Source organism: Gekko japonicus, unplaced genomic scaffold (assembly GCF_001447785.1).
Source record: "Gekko japonicus isolate JY-2015 unplaced genomic scaffold, Gekko_japonicus_V1.1 scaffold4, whole genome shotgun sequence".
NCBI lineage: Eukaryota > Metazoa > Chordata > Lepidosauria > Squamata > Gekkonidae > Gekko > Gekko japonicus.
This window is the reverse complement of record NW_015165234.1, coordinates 1,751,147-1,768,648: the sequence shown is the minus strand read 5'-3', so window position 1 is coordinate 1,768,648 and position 17,502 is coordinate 1,751,147. Positions and strand designations below refer to the sequence as shown.

Genomic DNA, 17,502 nt, shown 5'->3' with positions numbered 1-17,502 from the left:
AAGAAACGCAGTTGAGCAGAGGGAAGCACCAAGGGGGTTCTTCCCAGAGGACCCGGTTCTCGCCAGAAACTTCGGCCGCGGTCCGGAGTGGATTGCGGGCCGCATACTCCGGCCCCTGGGTACCGTGATGTACGAGGTATCCACAGAGTGCGGGCAGATATGGAGAAGGCACATCGACCAGCTCAGACAGCGAGTGCTACCGGAGTCCCAGACAGAGGAAGAGACGAGACAGCAGACGGAACCTAGAGAGACCACACCCGAGGCGACTGCACAGGACTTGCCAGCCGAGGAGCACCCGGCACAGGGCCCCACGGCTCCAGCTTCGGTCGAGGAAAACCCCGTTCCGGAGGCGGCGGAAGCAGGAGCACCAGCTCCCTCTTCAGAACCCGGCCCTGAGGTCGGAATTCCGGAAGCACGAGGGGCCACCCCTCGACGGTCAGCTAGAGTACGACGGTCCCCATCGTACTTAAAGGACTACGTGACTTAGGGGAGGGCCCGGACTATGGGGGGAGGGATGTTGTGTCCGCTGACCGCCACCGGAGGTCAGCGCACACTCCTGAGCTTCAGTCCGGCACAACAATGGGACTAGGATTCTAGTCCCTCCACTGGGGGGAACCAATGGGACCTTGGCGGGAGATTCAAACCCACCAATGGGACCAGGGGAAGCCCCTGGACTGTGTATATAGTTGGCCTGCCGGCCGTTAGTTCTTAGTCTTGTTGTGTACCAGTAAAGCCATGCTGATCACCACATCAGTTTCCATGCTTTCTTTACGCGTCTAACCCACTACACTTCAACTAAATACCTGTATAATGGTTTTATCTGGATGTTAGCACCTTTTAATGTCGTAATTGTTAATCGTAAATTGTTACTTGGTTTTATTACTTTTATTACTTACTATTATCTTAGTTGTTTTATCTTGTTGTTAGCCGCCCTGAGCCAGCCATGGCTGGGAGGGCGGGGTATAAATATAATAAATAAATAATCTGTGCTGCATTATTCGGCTGTGCTTCATTTACTCTGCTAAATATCCAACACAAAGGCATACCCTTGCTATCATAGAGGAAATGTGTTTTGGGGGGTACTTTAAAATTTATTTGGGATCTTAATCATGTATATACCATGGTCCATATTCAGAGCAGTTCTCAAAACAACAAGGGGGAATAACCTTTCTTAAGCACAAAAAGGATTTCTTAAGCAGAAAACAGAAAATGAACCCAATTAAGTTAAGTGATTTGCAGAGTAAAATGAAGGTTTGCAGAAAAGAAAAATGCATTAGTAAAACAACCCAAAGCCTTTCTCTAATAAACTGCCTACCTATAAGGGAAAACTGAAAGGGGAAAAAAAGACATATGATCCTGATCTTGATGAGAAGAGGGAGGGGTTCCTTGGCAGTGATGAAGCAGCTTTGGGAACTTGAAACAGACCAGGCAGGAGAAGAAAGCACAGCAAAGAGGATCCATGGAGCAAGGGGGCAAAGAGACCAATCATGAAGTTGGGGTAACTAGATCAATCCAGACCGGCTACAAATACTGGGGCTGAGGGGGTAACTCCTTATACCCTTTTGTGAAGAGGCGAAGAGTGTTGGCATCAAAATGCAAGAGTAATTAAAATTCAATATTTCCAGAGATGAGCATGTTTGAAAAGAAGTTCTTTGTTTGCATTGTGAAGGGGAGTTTTCCTTGTTTGCATTAAAAGTATCAAACATGTTTCCTTAGAGAGGTTTGGAAGTTAGAACTATGGCTGGGTACTTGTCATGATTAAGGAATGTCAGGAACCTTCCTATTCAATCATTAAGATATGGAGGAATGAGCTGGAATCAGCCTGTTTCTTATTGTTTTTAGTATGTGAGTCGTCGTTAGTCCAGATCAAATTATCTGGAAGGGGGCTCCAGTGTCCTTGTGGGAAATGGCTCTCACTTGAATCCCTCTTAGAGTGGGGTCTTGCATTATTTTATTTTTAAAAATATATATTTATTAGGTTTTCAGATTATAGACAATAACATGATAGCTTATACATAATAACATCATCAAAAGTCGACAATTCAACCAAAAATACTCTTTAACAGCAACTAGATCCAATAAACAATTTTCTAATATGCCCAAATTCATTCTATTAATCGCTCCATTAATCAATTACTGAGTGTTAATCTATACTTATGACATTCCTTAAGTTTTATATCACGATCTACTTTGATGCCCGATTTTCAAAGATCTTTAAACATCCATTGCTCAGGGATCAGCTGGATATTCTCATTACTTCTAGTGCTATAATATATCATAATTAATCCAATAAGATATAAGTTGTTTCTATTTCAATCCTATATGCTTTTGAGAGTTATTTCATTTTTATGAATTATTTTTCCATTTTCAAAAAAAACTTTGCAAATTTGCCATCCATCACCTTTGTTTCTAAAGTAGTTTTTCTTACTATTTCCCTGTTATTCCTCACAACCCTTCATTTTTACCACCATTTTTACCACCATTTTTCCATTCAAACTTACACACATGCTATTTTATTAATCACATTATAATTATATTCCAATTGACATTCATTAATTTATATCTGGCCATTATATCTTTTAATTTACTTTAATCTAATTCCTCCCATCAATCACATCTTCATGATTTATACTCTTTCATACTTACACACAAACCCAAATTGCTACTCACAAATAAATTACCTTCACCCTTCATTTTTATTACCATTTTTCCCCTATTCAACCTTATACACCTATTATTTTATTAATCACACTTTAATTAATTTCCCTTTAACATTCCTTAATTTATATCTGACCATTATAACCTTTAACCTACTTCCAGAGATCCAGTTCTTCCCACTAAGCACATTTCCACAGTTTACAATCATTCATACTTGCATATAATCCTAGTCACTATTCGCAAGTTAATTATACTTATATTCACCCTTACTTCATCCTCCCCCATACCTTTTAACAAGCCTCAAGTTCTTCCATCCTATCCTATACCTGCCAAAACTTAACAATTACTCTTCCATACATCCTCCTTCTCTTTCTAAATATTTGTAACCTCTTCCCTTGTAGCACCATGCCTCTTTGTTTTCGTTCCTTGAAGGTGTGGTAGATGTTTTCCAATTTATTTTCATTAACTTCCAGGAGATTCCGTTCCTTTTTTATAATGTCCCCTTTGAATTTCCATTTGCGGAGCCTTTCTTTTCTACCTTTCTATCTTTTTTCTCTCTTCTTATCTCTTCTTTTCCCGCATTTCTTTTGTATGCCTATGGATAGTTTCCCCACATTTATTGCCATCTTTCTTGGCACTTGAGTTGATGGGGATGAAGGGGGCAAAACCTCGTCAAAGTTTTTCCTTTGCAAACATCCCCCACTTTCCTCTGTACTCTGTGTAGCTTGTTCCAGTTCCCCTTTTCCTGCTTCAGGTAATAAGTTATTAAGAGTGTCCATTAAGCTTGCACATGCCTCTTTTATTCCTTGTTGGATTGCTTCCCCCAATATTCTTTTAAATTGTTCTATTGATAAGTCTTCTATCGGGATGTTTTCCTCTATCTCCTCTTCCTCCTCTCTTGCGTTTGTCGCCATTTTCCACTCTAAACAGAAGTCTTTGGGTTTCTTCTTAGAGATATTAAATAGCCTCACCCGAGCACATCTTGAGAATTCCCCTATAAATAGAAATAAACTTACAGAGACGATTCTTCAAAATATTTTTCTTGCCGCTATAATTCTTCATTCCAAACCATGCAGCTTGGGGTAGTTTCACTTCCACTTTTCTTTTTCTCTTTACTTCTGATCATTCACAATCGTTTGTCCTTATATTCCTTCTCTTCTGTTCTGTTGCTGTATTTTTTTCAGTCCGTTCTCATTTTATTTAAAAGGGTTGGCTGCAGCTAACAGGAACATGGTGGCCATGTTCCCTCCCATATGCCGCTCCAGCTTCAGGGCACCCCCCCACCTTACCAGAACGGGGGGGGCAAAAACAAGAGCCCCCTGCACCAGGTCTCTCCCCCGGAGACCTGGAGGGGCTATCTCGGAGACCGAGATACCCCAGTTAGAGCGGCTGGGTATCGGGGGGGTCGGAGCTCGCCGAACGCTGCCCGTCGCCGCGTCGTGCCGACCAGAAACTGGGGGTCTTGCATTATTGATGGAAGAACTGCCCTGCCTTCCTTTTGCACTTAGCATGATTCCCTGCCATTTGATATTAGTTTATTTCAGGCTCCATCTAGCATATTTAGGCCTGTGCTGTACATGTATACAAAATGGAGGAACAAGCCCTGAAAAATGGGGGGGGATGTCCCTGTGAGATGAGGGTCCCATGGGCATCAAATGTAGGTATGTATTGGGTAAGCTTACATACTCATCAACTGTAACATCTTGCTAGGTCATAAAGTGAATTTTGCCACACACCTGCTTCCCATCAGAAATCTGGAGAGGTAAAATAATTACCTTTTGGCAGGAAAACTACAGGACTCTTTCTGAAGTAGCTTTTCTGATATGGAAGCACTGTCTCTCTATCCCAAAACACAAAGGTAGTTAGTTTAATTGCTTGTGTCAGATTCCAGTATCCCTTTAGGGACAGGCAGAAGAACTCCCAGAAACAATGTTAATTATTTTTAAAAATATGCACCCCACCCATCAGAAAGAAATGGATTCTTGAAGCAGACTGAACCCTAATCAGTCTAATGAATCTACATTTCCTATTTGCACTCTGTTAGGACACTGCTGCAGCATAGAAATAATCTGGTGGGAATGCATCCAAACCATGTGCAGCTCCTCAAATGCTCACAAGAAGGCTTTTTTTTTTTTTTTTTGCTTTTCATCAAATGCTCAAAATTGTTCCAGACTGCATTGCAAATGTTTTGTGTTTTCAACTTCTCATGCTGCTGGCCCTTCTCTGTCTGCCATTTAACTAACCCACTCAACACACACCTCTTACAAACAATGTGTTTACCTTAGTTGTCTCAAACTGAATCTAGGGATGGGGGCAGGTTGAGCTGCATAGCATGTCTGTAGTGTTCCCATTTTGCCTTGTCTGAATAGGTTATTGTTAACTGAGTATTCTAAACAAAATACTTCATGCATTCTCATGTCATAACCTATGAACTGCAATTTCATCCAGTACATTCTGAGCATGCACAGACATCAAATAGCACATACACTCAAAATATAGCCATTTTAAACGGTGCGTGGGTTTTGGTTTGATTCATGGCTTTTGATTGGCTAAGGTCCAGCGGTACATTCCTAGCTTACTTCATTATGGCAGAACTCTGATGGGAACTTTCAAGAGAAGGTAATAATTTCATTCAGAAGTGACAATTAAAATGAAATGGACTTTTAGAAATTCTGTTCCTTCAGCATATCATAGCATTTTTATGTTAAACACAGAGGTCAATTTGGGGGGATCGCGGGGGATCGCCGTTCCCCCGGGTGAGGTGCGGGGGCGGGGCACATGATGAAGCCCCGCCCCTGCTTCCGGCCGCCCCGCTTCCAGCCCTCATTCAGCCAGGAGGAGGCAGGAGAAGAGGGAGGGTAAGTTGCTTCCTCCCCGCCTCTCCCCACCCCTGCCTGCCTGGGGCCAGGGAGGGCCTTGGCGGGGCTTCCTCGCACTCCCACTGGCCTTGCAGGTCCACCGCCGGGCCCCTGATGTCAGGGGGTGTGGCATATGCTAATGAGTTATGCTAATGAGTTCCCCTAGCTCTTTTTCTACGAAATGACCCCTGTCAGGGCTTCTCCGCACTCCCGCCAGCCTCGCAGCTCCACTGCCGAGCTCGACGGGGGCTCGGCGAGAGCTGAAACCAGGGCGGCCGCCAGAATTGTTGGGGGGATGGAGTGAAAACAAAAGTATAAATGCCTGGATTTTCTGTGTATTTTCCATAGCAATGTGGTCATCTGCCCCCATGCTTGGTTTATAGCTGTTTTGGTTTATAGCTGGTCTTGGTTTATAGCTGTTTTTTCTCTCTGGAATTGCCTACCAATGTTCCCTCTAAGCTGTGGAGTCTTGTGAGCAAAATTTCTACTTTGTGAGCCACTGGCATTAAAGCTGTGAGCGAGTGATTTGGCTACTGCATCAGTTAGTTTGCCTCTGGAGCCCTCCCTCCTGAGTGAAGAGAAAAATATGTGAGCCAGAGGCTTAAAAGCTGTGAGCTAGCTCACACTAACTCTGCTTAGAGGGAACACTCCTGGTAACTGGAATGTGAATAGCTACATATTTTGTACTTCATCTATTACCAAACAGCTTTCCTTTTTGGCACTCTGGTACTAGGTCTTCACTGATGTGCTTGTTGTTGCTTTTCTCTCAACAAACCAGTTACTGAAAATAGATAAAATTGTGTTGAACTTCTATCCTTTTTACCTGACATGGGTGGTTTGCTTGTTTTCCCCCACATGTGCCATCAGATAGGCTCGCCAGCTCTGAGTTGGCAATACCTTGGAGATTTTGGGGGTGGAGCCTGAGTGTTGGGTTTAGATTCAGAGGAATTAGCTGTGTTAGTCTGTTGCTGCAAAATAGTCCAAGAGTTCAAATAGCACCTTTAAGACTAACAAATAGCACCTTTAAGACTAAGACTAACTGAGTGGTGGGTGTGGCCTTATGACACACTTCTGGTGATGGCATGGGGTGTGGCCTTATGACACACTTCCGGTGATGGCAGGGGGTGTGGCCTTATGACACACATCTGGTGATGTCAGGGGGTGTGGCATATGCTAATGAGTTATCCTAATGAGTTCCCGTAGCTCTTTTTCTACTAAACGACCCCTGGTTAAACAGTTAATGTCAAACAGGAATGGAAACAAATGTAGGGAGTGTTTTTATTAATGAAAACAACTTCATTGGATTACTTGGAACTGAAGTAATATACAGCAATAGAAGAAATGCAAAAGGAAGGAGTGCAGTAAGTATTAACATGCAGAAGATAAGTTGTAATAAAACTACATTGTAAAAACAGTTCAGTGATTATAAATGGCATCAAACTGACTGAGCAATTAACTTTAGGACAGATGAAGAATTATGTCATAACCCTGTGAAAAAATGTAAGTATGATAGCATATCCACATCCATTTAATGCTTGGAAGAATCCAGTCAGGGCTATTAGAGCCATGAGTGCTGTTCTACCAATCCCTTCTGTTTCAGTAAGGCTCAAGGAATCATTGGCAAGGGTGGAAGACATCCAGCCTAAAGGGGCCAGATGGTGTACCTTAAATAGGTCTTCTGCCTTCCTGGCTCAGGTAGTTGCTGCACAGTGCTGAGCTGTGGAGGGGAAGAATTGTGTAGCTGTGGTGGTGCTCTTCTACCTCCAGCGGCTGTTCTTCAGAGAGGCCAGTGAGGAGGAGGTCCCAAGTAGTTTTGAAGCAGTGAGCATGTGGCACATTTGGTGCCAGAGAAAAGGCAAGTTTGTGTGCAGAACAGTGAAGGGTGTGTATGTTGCTGCAGCAGTGTCTGGGCCTTACCTCTTATTTTGGGGAATCTTGAACATAAGAGAAGAAGAGATTGGATTTATACCCCGCCCTTCACTTGGAGTCTCAGAGTGGCTTACAAACTCCTTTCCCTTCCCCTCCCCACAACAGACACCCTGTGAGGTGGGTGGGGCTGAGAGAACTCTGACACAAACTCCTCTTTTTCAAGGACAGCTGTGCCAGAGCTTGTGACTGACCCAAGGTCACATCATTAGGTGCAAGTGGAGGAGTGGGGAATCAAACCCATTTCTCCCAGATTAGAGTCTGCGCACTTAACCACTACACCAAACTGGCCAGTATTGGATCAGGCCATGGCCCATCCAGTCCAACACTCTGTCACACAGTGGCCAAAAATACCAGGTGCCATCAGGAGGTCTAGCAGTGTGGCCAGGACACTAGAAGCCCTCCCACCGTTGCTCCACCCCCAAGCACCAAGAATACAGAACATCACTTGCCCCAGACCGAGAGTTCCTATACCTTGTGGCTAATAGCCACTGATGGACCTCTGCTCCATATGTTTATCTAAGTCCCACTTGAAGCCATCCATGCTTGTAGCCACTGCCACCTCCTGTGGCAGTGGAATTTTGTATGGAATTTGTATGGAATTTTGTCATGTTTGTTCTAATAAGTACACACAATACAACCCCTCACCCACAAGAGTTGATTATATGCAAGTGATTCATTAATGCTGAGAGAAAACCAGTCACTTTTCAATAAAACAGGAGCTAAATAAGACAGGAAGAAAAAGTGTGGGATTTTAATGAATGGTAGCCTTGGAAAAAACTAACTGACCACATAGAGTAGCTTGGTCTTGCAATTGCATTTTAATTTTTTCAATTGCCACAAGTCAGGTTTGGGGGGGGGGGACACCGAAAACATTAGAATGCAATGAGTCGTCAAGAGTGTCATCTGGATTACCTGTTAATGTACAGTGAACAGCAAATTCCAAAGGAAATGGCTAGTTAGAATGATGCCATCTCCATAGGCGCCTGGAGCAGTTGCCACAGCACTAAATAAAAATTTTCTACATAGGAAAGTGAAAGAACTTTTACCATCTGTGTTAAAAGAAGGTAAAATAGAAGCAGTTGGAGGGTGGGAGTTTTAACCTTTTGTCACCCCATAGAAGAGAATGAGGCAGGCAAGGGGTTTTTGGTTTTTTTGGTTGCAGAGAGAGAGAGATGCCTATTTCAAAGTTCTACCAAAGATGGAAGAGGGAGAAAGGTAGCCTCCATCAGGACAATCCTCTCTGTGTTATTTGAGGGTAACCAATAACCAACAAAGTGATTTGATATTGTTCAGAAGTTTTCCATGCAGCTGAAGTAAGTTTGCTTTTTACAGAAGTAATAAGTGTCACCACTGTGGCCCTACACATTTTGGAAAGCATTGGAGAGGTTTTTATTAGGAGGGCATGTTTCTCAACAAGCAGGTTGCAGAAAGGTGTGCAAATTCTTGTTGAAAGAATATGTTAAACCGAGCTAAATGTCATTCTTTTGACTTCAGAGGCAGAAGAGGCGTGTGGATGACAGCTCCAGTATCCCAGGTAAACATGCTTTTACTATTTGGCATTGTATTTGCAATCAGGGTAGCGATAGGCAAAATGAGAGTGGCAAGGCCGAAGAGGCTTCAAAATCTCTGCCAGCTTCTGAGCTGCAGAGATGACTTCTTGTTGACCTAAGAAAATGTCAGCACAAGTGGCCAGAGCCCTGTCAATCTCCTCTTGAATAGAGGGCAGGAATTTGTCCTTTAAGAGTTTAGGCAGAACCTCCTCGCATACCATGATGAGGCTCTGAGTGTGCTTGATGGAGTTACAGGAGGGAAACACAGACTGACAGTCCACAGCCAAGCAGCTGAATATGTCATGTTCCTTCTGGTCTTCCATCAATATGGTTACTAGCGAAAAGAAATGGAAACATTAGTTATAAACGTGTGAGCAACATTCTGTCCATACACATCTATAGTACTTTAGATCTATATTATGAAGCAAGTCAGACTACAAACTGCTCACCCCCTTCCTCTCTCCCCCACTGAGAGAAGACATGAGCCAAAAGAAGAAAAGCTACTTTTTGGTCATTTGAGAGCCCTTGCTTGTCTTATCATTCCTTACATCAACATTTCCTTCTATATGGAAAACTAGCATGGAATAGAGAATTTTTCTCTCACATCCCTTTCTGGACACACTGTCTTTTAATGTGCAATAGATTATTGAGCAAATATGTGACCTCCCTCTGCTGCATTCTGAAATTATATAGTCACATGAAGATGGCAGTATTGAATTTTGAACTGTCTTTTATATAACATTTTGAAGCTGACGCTGAGGATTGCAGGATTATTTTTTGCTTTACACACAATCTGAAAGTTATAACAATGTGGAGATAGTGAACACCATCACTGAGTGAGTCGCTGTACTTGTAATGAATGATTTTGAATCCTTCTTCAGCCTCTCCAAATAGCTTGGGGCAGAGGGCCTTCCCAAGGGAGTCATAAACTTATACAGCAAACATGACATGGACTACTGAACATTATAAGCCTCTTTGTCTGTCTGTAAAGGGGTTAGGCAAGCTTCTGGTAACTAAAGGGGGCAATTGGACCTGATAAGGAAGAAACTGAAAGCTTGTATGCAAGTGTCCAGGAAGAAATTGATCATAGACCCAAACAATCATAGGTGACTGGATGACCAATACAGAAATCAAATAGGTTACATAAACAGAAGCGAAAGATGGAGACGCTCTATTCTGCCTGCTAAAACAAGACCAAAAGCTGATTGTGGTACAGACCATGAATTGTTAATATCAAAAAACAGAAGAAAGCTGAAGAAAAATACCAAAACATTCATACTGCCAAAATACAATCTAAATAACATTCCTGAAGAGTTTAAGGACCATGTATAGAACAGATTTGCAGATAAGTTCAAGTGATGTGAGTCAGAGGAACTATGGATTGAAATCAGAGATTATCAAGGAAGAACATTCAAATACTATTCCTGTAGCCAAAAGAAAAGCCTTCAAGGATGACTGATGAAACTCTTAAAATTGCTAAGGATAGATAAGTAGCAAAAGTTAAAAAGTGACAGAAGTAGAATCAGAATGTGTTGTTCCAGTGATTCGTACATAGAGATGGAGATAACTATTATAATATCCAGTGTAAAGAAATAGAAGAGAGAAAGAAAAAAAGGAAGAACAAGAGATCTGTTCCAAAGATCCAAGAAATCAAAGGGAAATTTAAAGCATGGTTAGCATGCTGAAAGATCAATGTGGAAATATATTAACCGAACAGGACAAAATAAAGAAAATATGGGAACAATACATTATTATAATTATGTTGACACTGAAGAAATATACAGAAGAGATTAAAGGATGACAGATCCCTTCAAAGAAACTTTTGAATAACCACCTATGGTTTTAGAAAATGAAGTGAAAGCTTCACTGGGAGCAGTTGGGAGAAACAAATCACCAGCAGTAGACGGGATATCAATAGAGCTATTTCAAGCCACAGAAAAAGAGTCCCTCAAAATCTTGATGAGAATATTCTGACAAATATGGAAAACAAAACAAGGGCCCACAGACTGGAAATACTCGATTTACATTCCAATGCTGAAAAAAGGAGACCTCAAAGACTGCAGCAACTATCAGATCATCTAACTAATTTCTCACATGAATAAAGTGGTGCTCAAAATCTTACAACAAAGACAGTTACTGTATATGGAATGAGAAGTGCCAGATGTTCTAGCTGGATTCAGAAAAGAGGCACTAGAGATCATGTTGCAAATTGACTTTTTTTACTGGAGCATACAAGAATTTCAGAAGAAAATCAGCTTGTGTTTCATAGATCACATGAAAAGCTATAGTTGGCTTTAAAAGAAATGGGTGTACCACAACATTTGATTGTTTTGATGTGCAGCTTGTACTCTGGACAAGAGGCTACTGTTAGAACAGAATATAGAGAAATAGAATGGTTTCCAATTGGCAAAAGTGTCAGACAAGGATGTATTTTATCTCCCTGTCCCATCTATATGCAGAACATATAATAAGGAAAGCTGAATTAGATTTAGATGAAGGTGGAATGAAAATTGGTGGGAGGAACACTAACAATTTGAGATATGCAGATGACACCACATTACTGACAAAAAATAGTAAAGACCTGAAACAACTGGTGAAGGCTGAAGCAGAAATTGCTAAAGCAGGTTTACAGCTGAACATGAAGACAAAAGTGATGATTAGTTGGACTGCTGAAGAATTACACAACTTTAAGTCTGGTGATGAAGACATTGAATTTGCTTCAAGATTTTCTACTCTTTGGCTCCATCATCAGCCAAAAGGGAGACTGCAACCAGGAAATCAGATGGAGATTGAAACTAGGAAGGGCAGCCATGAAGGAGCTAGAAAAGGTTCTTAAGTGTAAGGATGTGTTGCTGGCAACCAAAATCAAGATAATTCATAGTATAGCATTCCCCATTACTGTGCATGGGTGTGAAAAATGAACAATGAAGAAAGCTGACAGGAAAAAAGTTGATTCACTTGAAATGTGGTGTTGGGGGAGAGTTTTACAGATATCATGGACCACCAAAAAAGAAAATCAGTGAGTTCTAGAACTTTCCTTAAAATGACTAAACTGAGGCTATTGTGCTTTGGTCACATTATGAGAAGACAAGAGTCACTGGAAAAAAAAAACAATAATGCTAGGAAAAGTTGAAGGCAGTAGGAAAAGAGGAAGACCCAACATAAAATGGATTGACTCAATCAAGGAAGGCACAGCCCTCAGTTTGTAAGACTTGAGCAAGCCTGTTAACAATAGGACATTTTGGACGTCATTAATTCATAGAGTCACTATGGGTGACAGGTGACTTGATGGCATTTAACATGCACACACAGCTGGGCCTGATGATTTTCCAATGTGCAGAATATATCAACCATTTTTCAGGTTGTTGAAGTGTGGAGTGCCTCCCATCTAGCCTCCATTCAATACTCCTAGGCCAGCTGAGTTGTGTAGACTGTTTTGTGTCCTGCTTAGACTCATGGTTCCTGGCCCCTTTGATCAATGACTGGATGCCTAGTAATGGACTGCTTTCATAATTCATTTTGATGCTTTTTTTTTTTTACCTAAGGGGGCTTCCCTAGTGTTTTTCTTGTCTCTGGGTCCCAGCTGCTTGAAAGGCAGTTATTTTGCTCTCTTTTATCCTCATCTACATTGCCTGCTGCAATAGTTCTATCTTTTATGCACCCCCACTCCACTTTGAAACTCTCCAGCTTTTCTTCAGGTAGGCATGTTTATAACTTAAAAGTACTCATTTTGGTACAATTAAACTAGACCTGTAGCAGCATTTTGCTACAGCAAAAAATTGGCTTTGTGGACTATAGGAGACTGGTTTTTTGCATCTAATTTTCCTACATATATAGAATGTGTGTTTAGATTTAAGCCTTGACCAAACTAGTTAAGCGCATAAATATCAGTCACGTAATATTTGGCAGCTTGGTATATGTATACAGATAGCCATTAAATTTTGGCTCTTGGACTTTTAATTAACCAATTACCTATAAATGTTAGAAGCTAAAAACAGGTGAATAACATCTATTTTTCTTCCTGCCTTGTTACATTCTCTTGTGATATATGCTAATTGAAAGATGAAGCTGTATACCTTCTTGCATGTCAATGATTCCTAGTCTGCTGGCATCCCGGATGAACAGATACCCATTGGTGAAAACTCCAAATGTGTCAGCATCAACATGGGTGAAGTAGAAGTAGTAGTTCAAATCATTATTCATCATGGAATCAATGACAGCAAGAAGCTGGAGAGCTAGGTCTGCTGCCACATCAGGAGATACGCTATAAAATTCCTTCAAAGGTCTGGTGCTGGTACTGACTATTAGCCGGCCACAAGACCCCAAGTATTTTGGAAATGGCCACCCTTCTGCTTCAGGGAAGATCTGCAAAGGAGAGGAAATGAAAAAGGTGTCCATATCAAAGTGGCAATAGTCATACAATCATTGAATATAAAGTGCATCTATGTAAAAAACAAATCTTGCAGTTCATCAGAATTACTTGCTATGTTGTTTTATATTACTTGCTTTCCTAAGCGGAATGGAGTTCCAGTATAGGTTTACAGGGACATTTGGTAGTGGCCAATGGCATGAAGTCCATTACTGGAAAAGCAGTACTTGGCAATATTTATTGAAGACAAATCTGGTTCTACTTTACTGTAAGGCACACAGCAAGACACGCAATGCAAAGCCCTATGAATTCAGAGTATTTTAGCCTCTTTTTACAAGTTTCTCAACAATTTCATTTTTTAAAAAAAATTATTTGATTTTCAGTAAATATATAAGACATTTAGGGAGGGAAGGACATGGGAAATGAGATAAGACAGCAAGGGAATTTCCATCGAGCTTAAATAATAGCTGTTACAATACAATTTCCATCTTAAACCTTTGTTTCCATACTTACAATCATAATCATAGAATGTTAGAGTTGGAAGGGACTTATACAACAATACTCCCCATTCCCAGTTATATTAACAAATCAAAACTTTCAGTATCATACTCATCCAACAGTTATGCAATGCAACCCCATAAGTTTCTCAAAGATCGGCTGACTAGGCAGTTGGTTCCCTTCCTTGAACACAATGATCTGGCGTCAGTGATCCACGCTATGGTCACCTCGAGGTTGGACTACCTGGGCTGCCCTTGGTGCAACTCCAGAAGCTGCAGCTGGCGCAAAATGCGGCGGCCAGGCTGTTGATGGGTCTCCCTATGTGGGAGCACATCCAGCCTGTGCTAAAGACACTGCACTGGCTGCCAATAGCATAGTCGATTCGTTTCAAGGTACTGGTTTTGACCTTTAAAGCCCTTTATGGTCAGGGACCTGCCTATCTGAGGGACCGCCTTTCCCCACATGTTCCCCAGAGAACACTGTGATCAGGGTCACAAAACCGCTTGGCCCTCCCTGGTGCCAAGGACACCAGATTGACATCGACCAGGACTAGGGCATTCTCTTTGGCAGCTCCAACCTATTGGAATGAGCTCCCCAGTGAGATCAGGGCCCTGCGAGACCTGGGACAGTTCCGCAGGGCCATAAAAATTGAGCTTTTCCGGCAGGCATTCTGATAGGAGCTGCACCTTATCAGCTACACCCTGTGCCGACTTACTTCCAGCCAAAGCTGGAGTGGATGCACTGCTGAATATATTCTTAAACGCACTTCACTATATCTGGATCGCCATTGATGGTCTAAACTGTTTATTGTGTATTTTATACTGAGATGTATGTTGTATTTATTGGTTTTTATGTAAGCCTCCCTGAGCCTGCCTCAGTGGGGAGGGCGGGGTAAAAGTTTAAATAATAAATAAATAAATTTCAATGGGATTTAGGGTTACCATACTTGGGACTGGTGTCAGGAGTAGTTATGCTGAACCATCTGCCAGTTTGGCTTATATCCTTCTTGACAGTTGCACTAATGGACCTGATAATGCACCAATCTGCTAAAATAGTTCATTTGCATGATTAATAGCTTTCTCAGAGCTGCCACCATTTACTATTGCCCCTAATTTCTAAAAGCAATAAAGTTAGAAGGGACAAATCTTGAGATTTTTGAGTTGAGAATTACTACTTAGGTGCTTTCAGTGTCTGTCCAGGAACCAAGCTAATCTTGTGATCACTTCAATATAGCTGCTGCTAATTATGCAGGTAATAAAAGTGGATCCAATGGTGGTCATTCTAAGGATACGTTCAACCATGCAGGTGTAAAGAGGGGGAAACCACAAGTAATTCCAAGAATTACAGATCTGATGATGCTGAGAGGTGGCTGCTGCTCCTTGCATCTACCATTGGGGTGTTCCTGCCTGAGTTATTAGGTGTGGCGATAGACACTGCTGCATGTTTATTGTGTGGGAAAGGAGTGGAGGAAGCGGGAAAGACCCTGTCAGCTCCTGTTCTGATACATAATTGAGAGGTGCCATAGCTGGAGCTGGCCATATTAATACTAATGTTTTTAATAGTAGAGATACTCTTCTATATAGTGAAAACATATATATGTTTTCTAAGATTGGCAGGACAGGTTGACCAGCTACAGACTGCAGGAATAGAGATCAAGGCCACCCACCAACTAACCAACTTTTTACCTAACCCTCATCTTCATCTATATTTATTTATCTATTCAGCTATAGTTATTATTTATTTACTTTACTTCCTGCCTTCCTCCCCAATGGGGACCCAAAGCAGCTTACATCATTCTTCTCCCCTCCATTTTACTCTCACAACAACCCTGTGAGATAGGTTAGGCTGAGTGTGTGAATGGTTGAAGATCACCCAGTGAACCTTCATAACAGAGTAGGGATTCAAACCTGGGTCTCCCAGATTCTAGTCTGAAACTCTAACCACTACACCACACTGACTTTTGAGGAATGGCTGCTGTTGAACTGAGGCAAGTAGCTGGCCCTGCATAAGTCATGCAAGTGGTACAGTAGCAAGTCACGCAGTGCTTGCTACTAAGACTGCCTGTGATGAATCCTCCCTCAAAGGCCAAAACTGCTCTGAAAATGGCCCTCCCCCACCTTTATTATTTATTTATTTTATTTGATTTGTATTGCGCTCTTCCTGCCAGAAACCAGTGCAATGGTTGGCAATACTTTTGTGGTTGCCTAGCAATGATCACTGAGGGCATTCATTTTTTTAAGCCGCAGGCACTCCTATCATGGGGGGGGGGGGAGTTAAACCTCCAATGGATTTTTTGTTTTTAAATTTCAGATCCGCTCCCCCCCCCCTGCGCGCGCAAACTTGTAGGAGGTGGAAAGCAAGCAAATCATACTTCACAGGTGCAAGGACTTGTACTCAGGTTTCTTTAAAAAATGGTCTTTTTTGTAAATTTTCCCAGTATCCAGATTTAAGTATCCACAGAAGAGGATCATGTTGCAAATCTCCCTTATAAATAAAAGCCGAATGGTGGTGGCACCTCTAGAACATTCCACACGCTCCAAAATCAGTTGGCTCTCTGCTCTGTCATTCAGAGGGTCTTCCTATCCACTGGCTGCTTTGCCTGAGTCCTGCCTCCAACATTCTAAACATTTTGCTAATCCTCTCCCCTCCATAGCCAGTCAGAACACAGAGGTTATTTGCACATGCAGCCTCACTGGCCTTTGCCTCGGAACACAGAGGTCGTTTGCATATGCGACTTGACTGGCTTTTGCCTCTAACATTCTAAACAGTTTTGCTGTTCTGAGGTAAAATGAGTCCAATCTCCAGGTGAGGGCTGGAGATCATTCAGAATTACAACAGCTTTCCAGATGGCAGAGATCAGTTCCCCTGGAGAAAATGGTGGGCTCTGTATCCTTATATGCTACTGAGGTGGCCCCCATGACAGCCAATGTGACGTAGCAGTCAGGGATTAAGAGCACGGGAGAGGCTGCAGGTGTGTGGGGGATGGAAAGCTGAAGAGTGAGGGGGAAATAAAGGCAGGTTTTCCCCTGGAGAAAATGGTGGGCTCTGTATCCTTATATGCTACTGAGGTGGCCCCCATGACAGCCAATGTGACGTAGCAGTCAGGGCTTCAGAGCACAGGAGAGGCTGCAGGTGTGTGGGGGGTGGAAAGCTGAAGAGTGAGGGGGTAATAAAGGTAGGTTGGTGATTGGCTGGGAAGAAGATAGGGTTGCCAACTCCAGGTGAGAAATTCCTGGAGATGTGAGGGATGGAGCCTGGAGAGGGTGAGGTTTCAGGAGATGTGGGACCTCGGACAGGTACAAAGCTATAGACTCCACCCTCCAAACCAACTATTCCCTTCTGGGGAACCATCGTTGCCAATCTCCAGGTGAGGGCTGGAGGACACTCAAAATTACAACTGTTCTTTAGGTAGCAGAGATCAGTTCCTCTGGAGAAAATGGTGGACTCAGTGTCATTATACCCTGCTGAGGTCGCCACAGCAAATTGACACTGAGTGTCCAAGGCCAGGGCACCCACCCAGAGCCTCTTTCTAGAGGCCGTTGTATTTATTTCCACAACGAGCCTTTTTCCTAGTTAGATATATTGATAATGTTTGTAACTGGCTCTGGCTGCCATAAAACAAAATTACTGTCAGCAAGCT

General features: G+C 42.3%; 1 protein-coding gene across 1 annotated transcript in view; it reads right to left on the bottom strand.

Moving 5' to 3' along the window:
• Positions 1-8,284: 8,284 nt before the first annotated feature.
• LOC107109225 (chromosome unknown open reading frame, human CXorf36) overlaps positions 8,285-17,502 on the bottom strand; it is a 47,371-nt gene continuing 38,153 nt past the window's right edge. Inside the window, exons 4-5 of the mRNA XM_015409796.1 lie at positions 13,072-13,360; positions 8,285-9,329 (exon numbers count right to left, since the gene is read on the bottom strand). Of these exons, the coding sequence (XP_015265282.1) occupies positions 8,995-9,329; positions 13,072-13,360 (624 nt within the window). The 3' untranslated portion in view covers positions 8,285-8,994. The remainder of the gene's footprint in view (positions 9,330-13,071; positions 13,361-17,502) is intronic.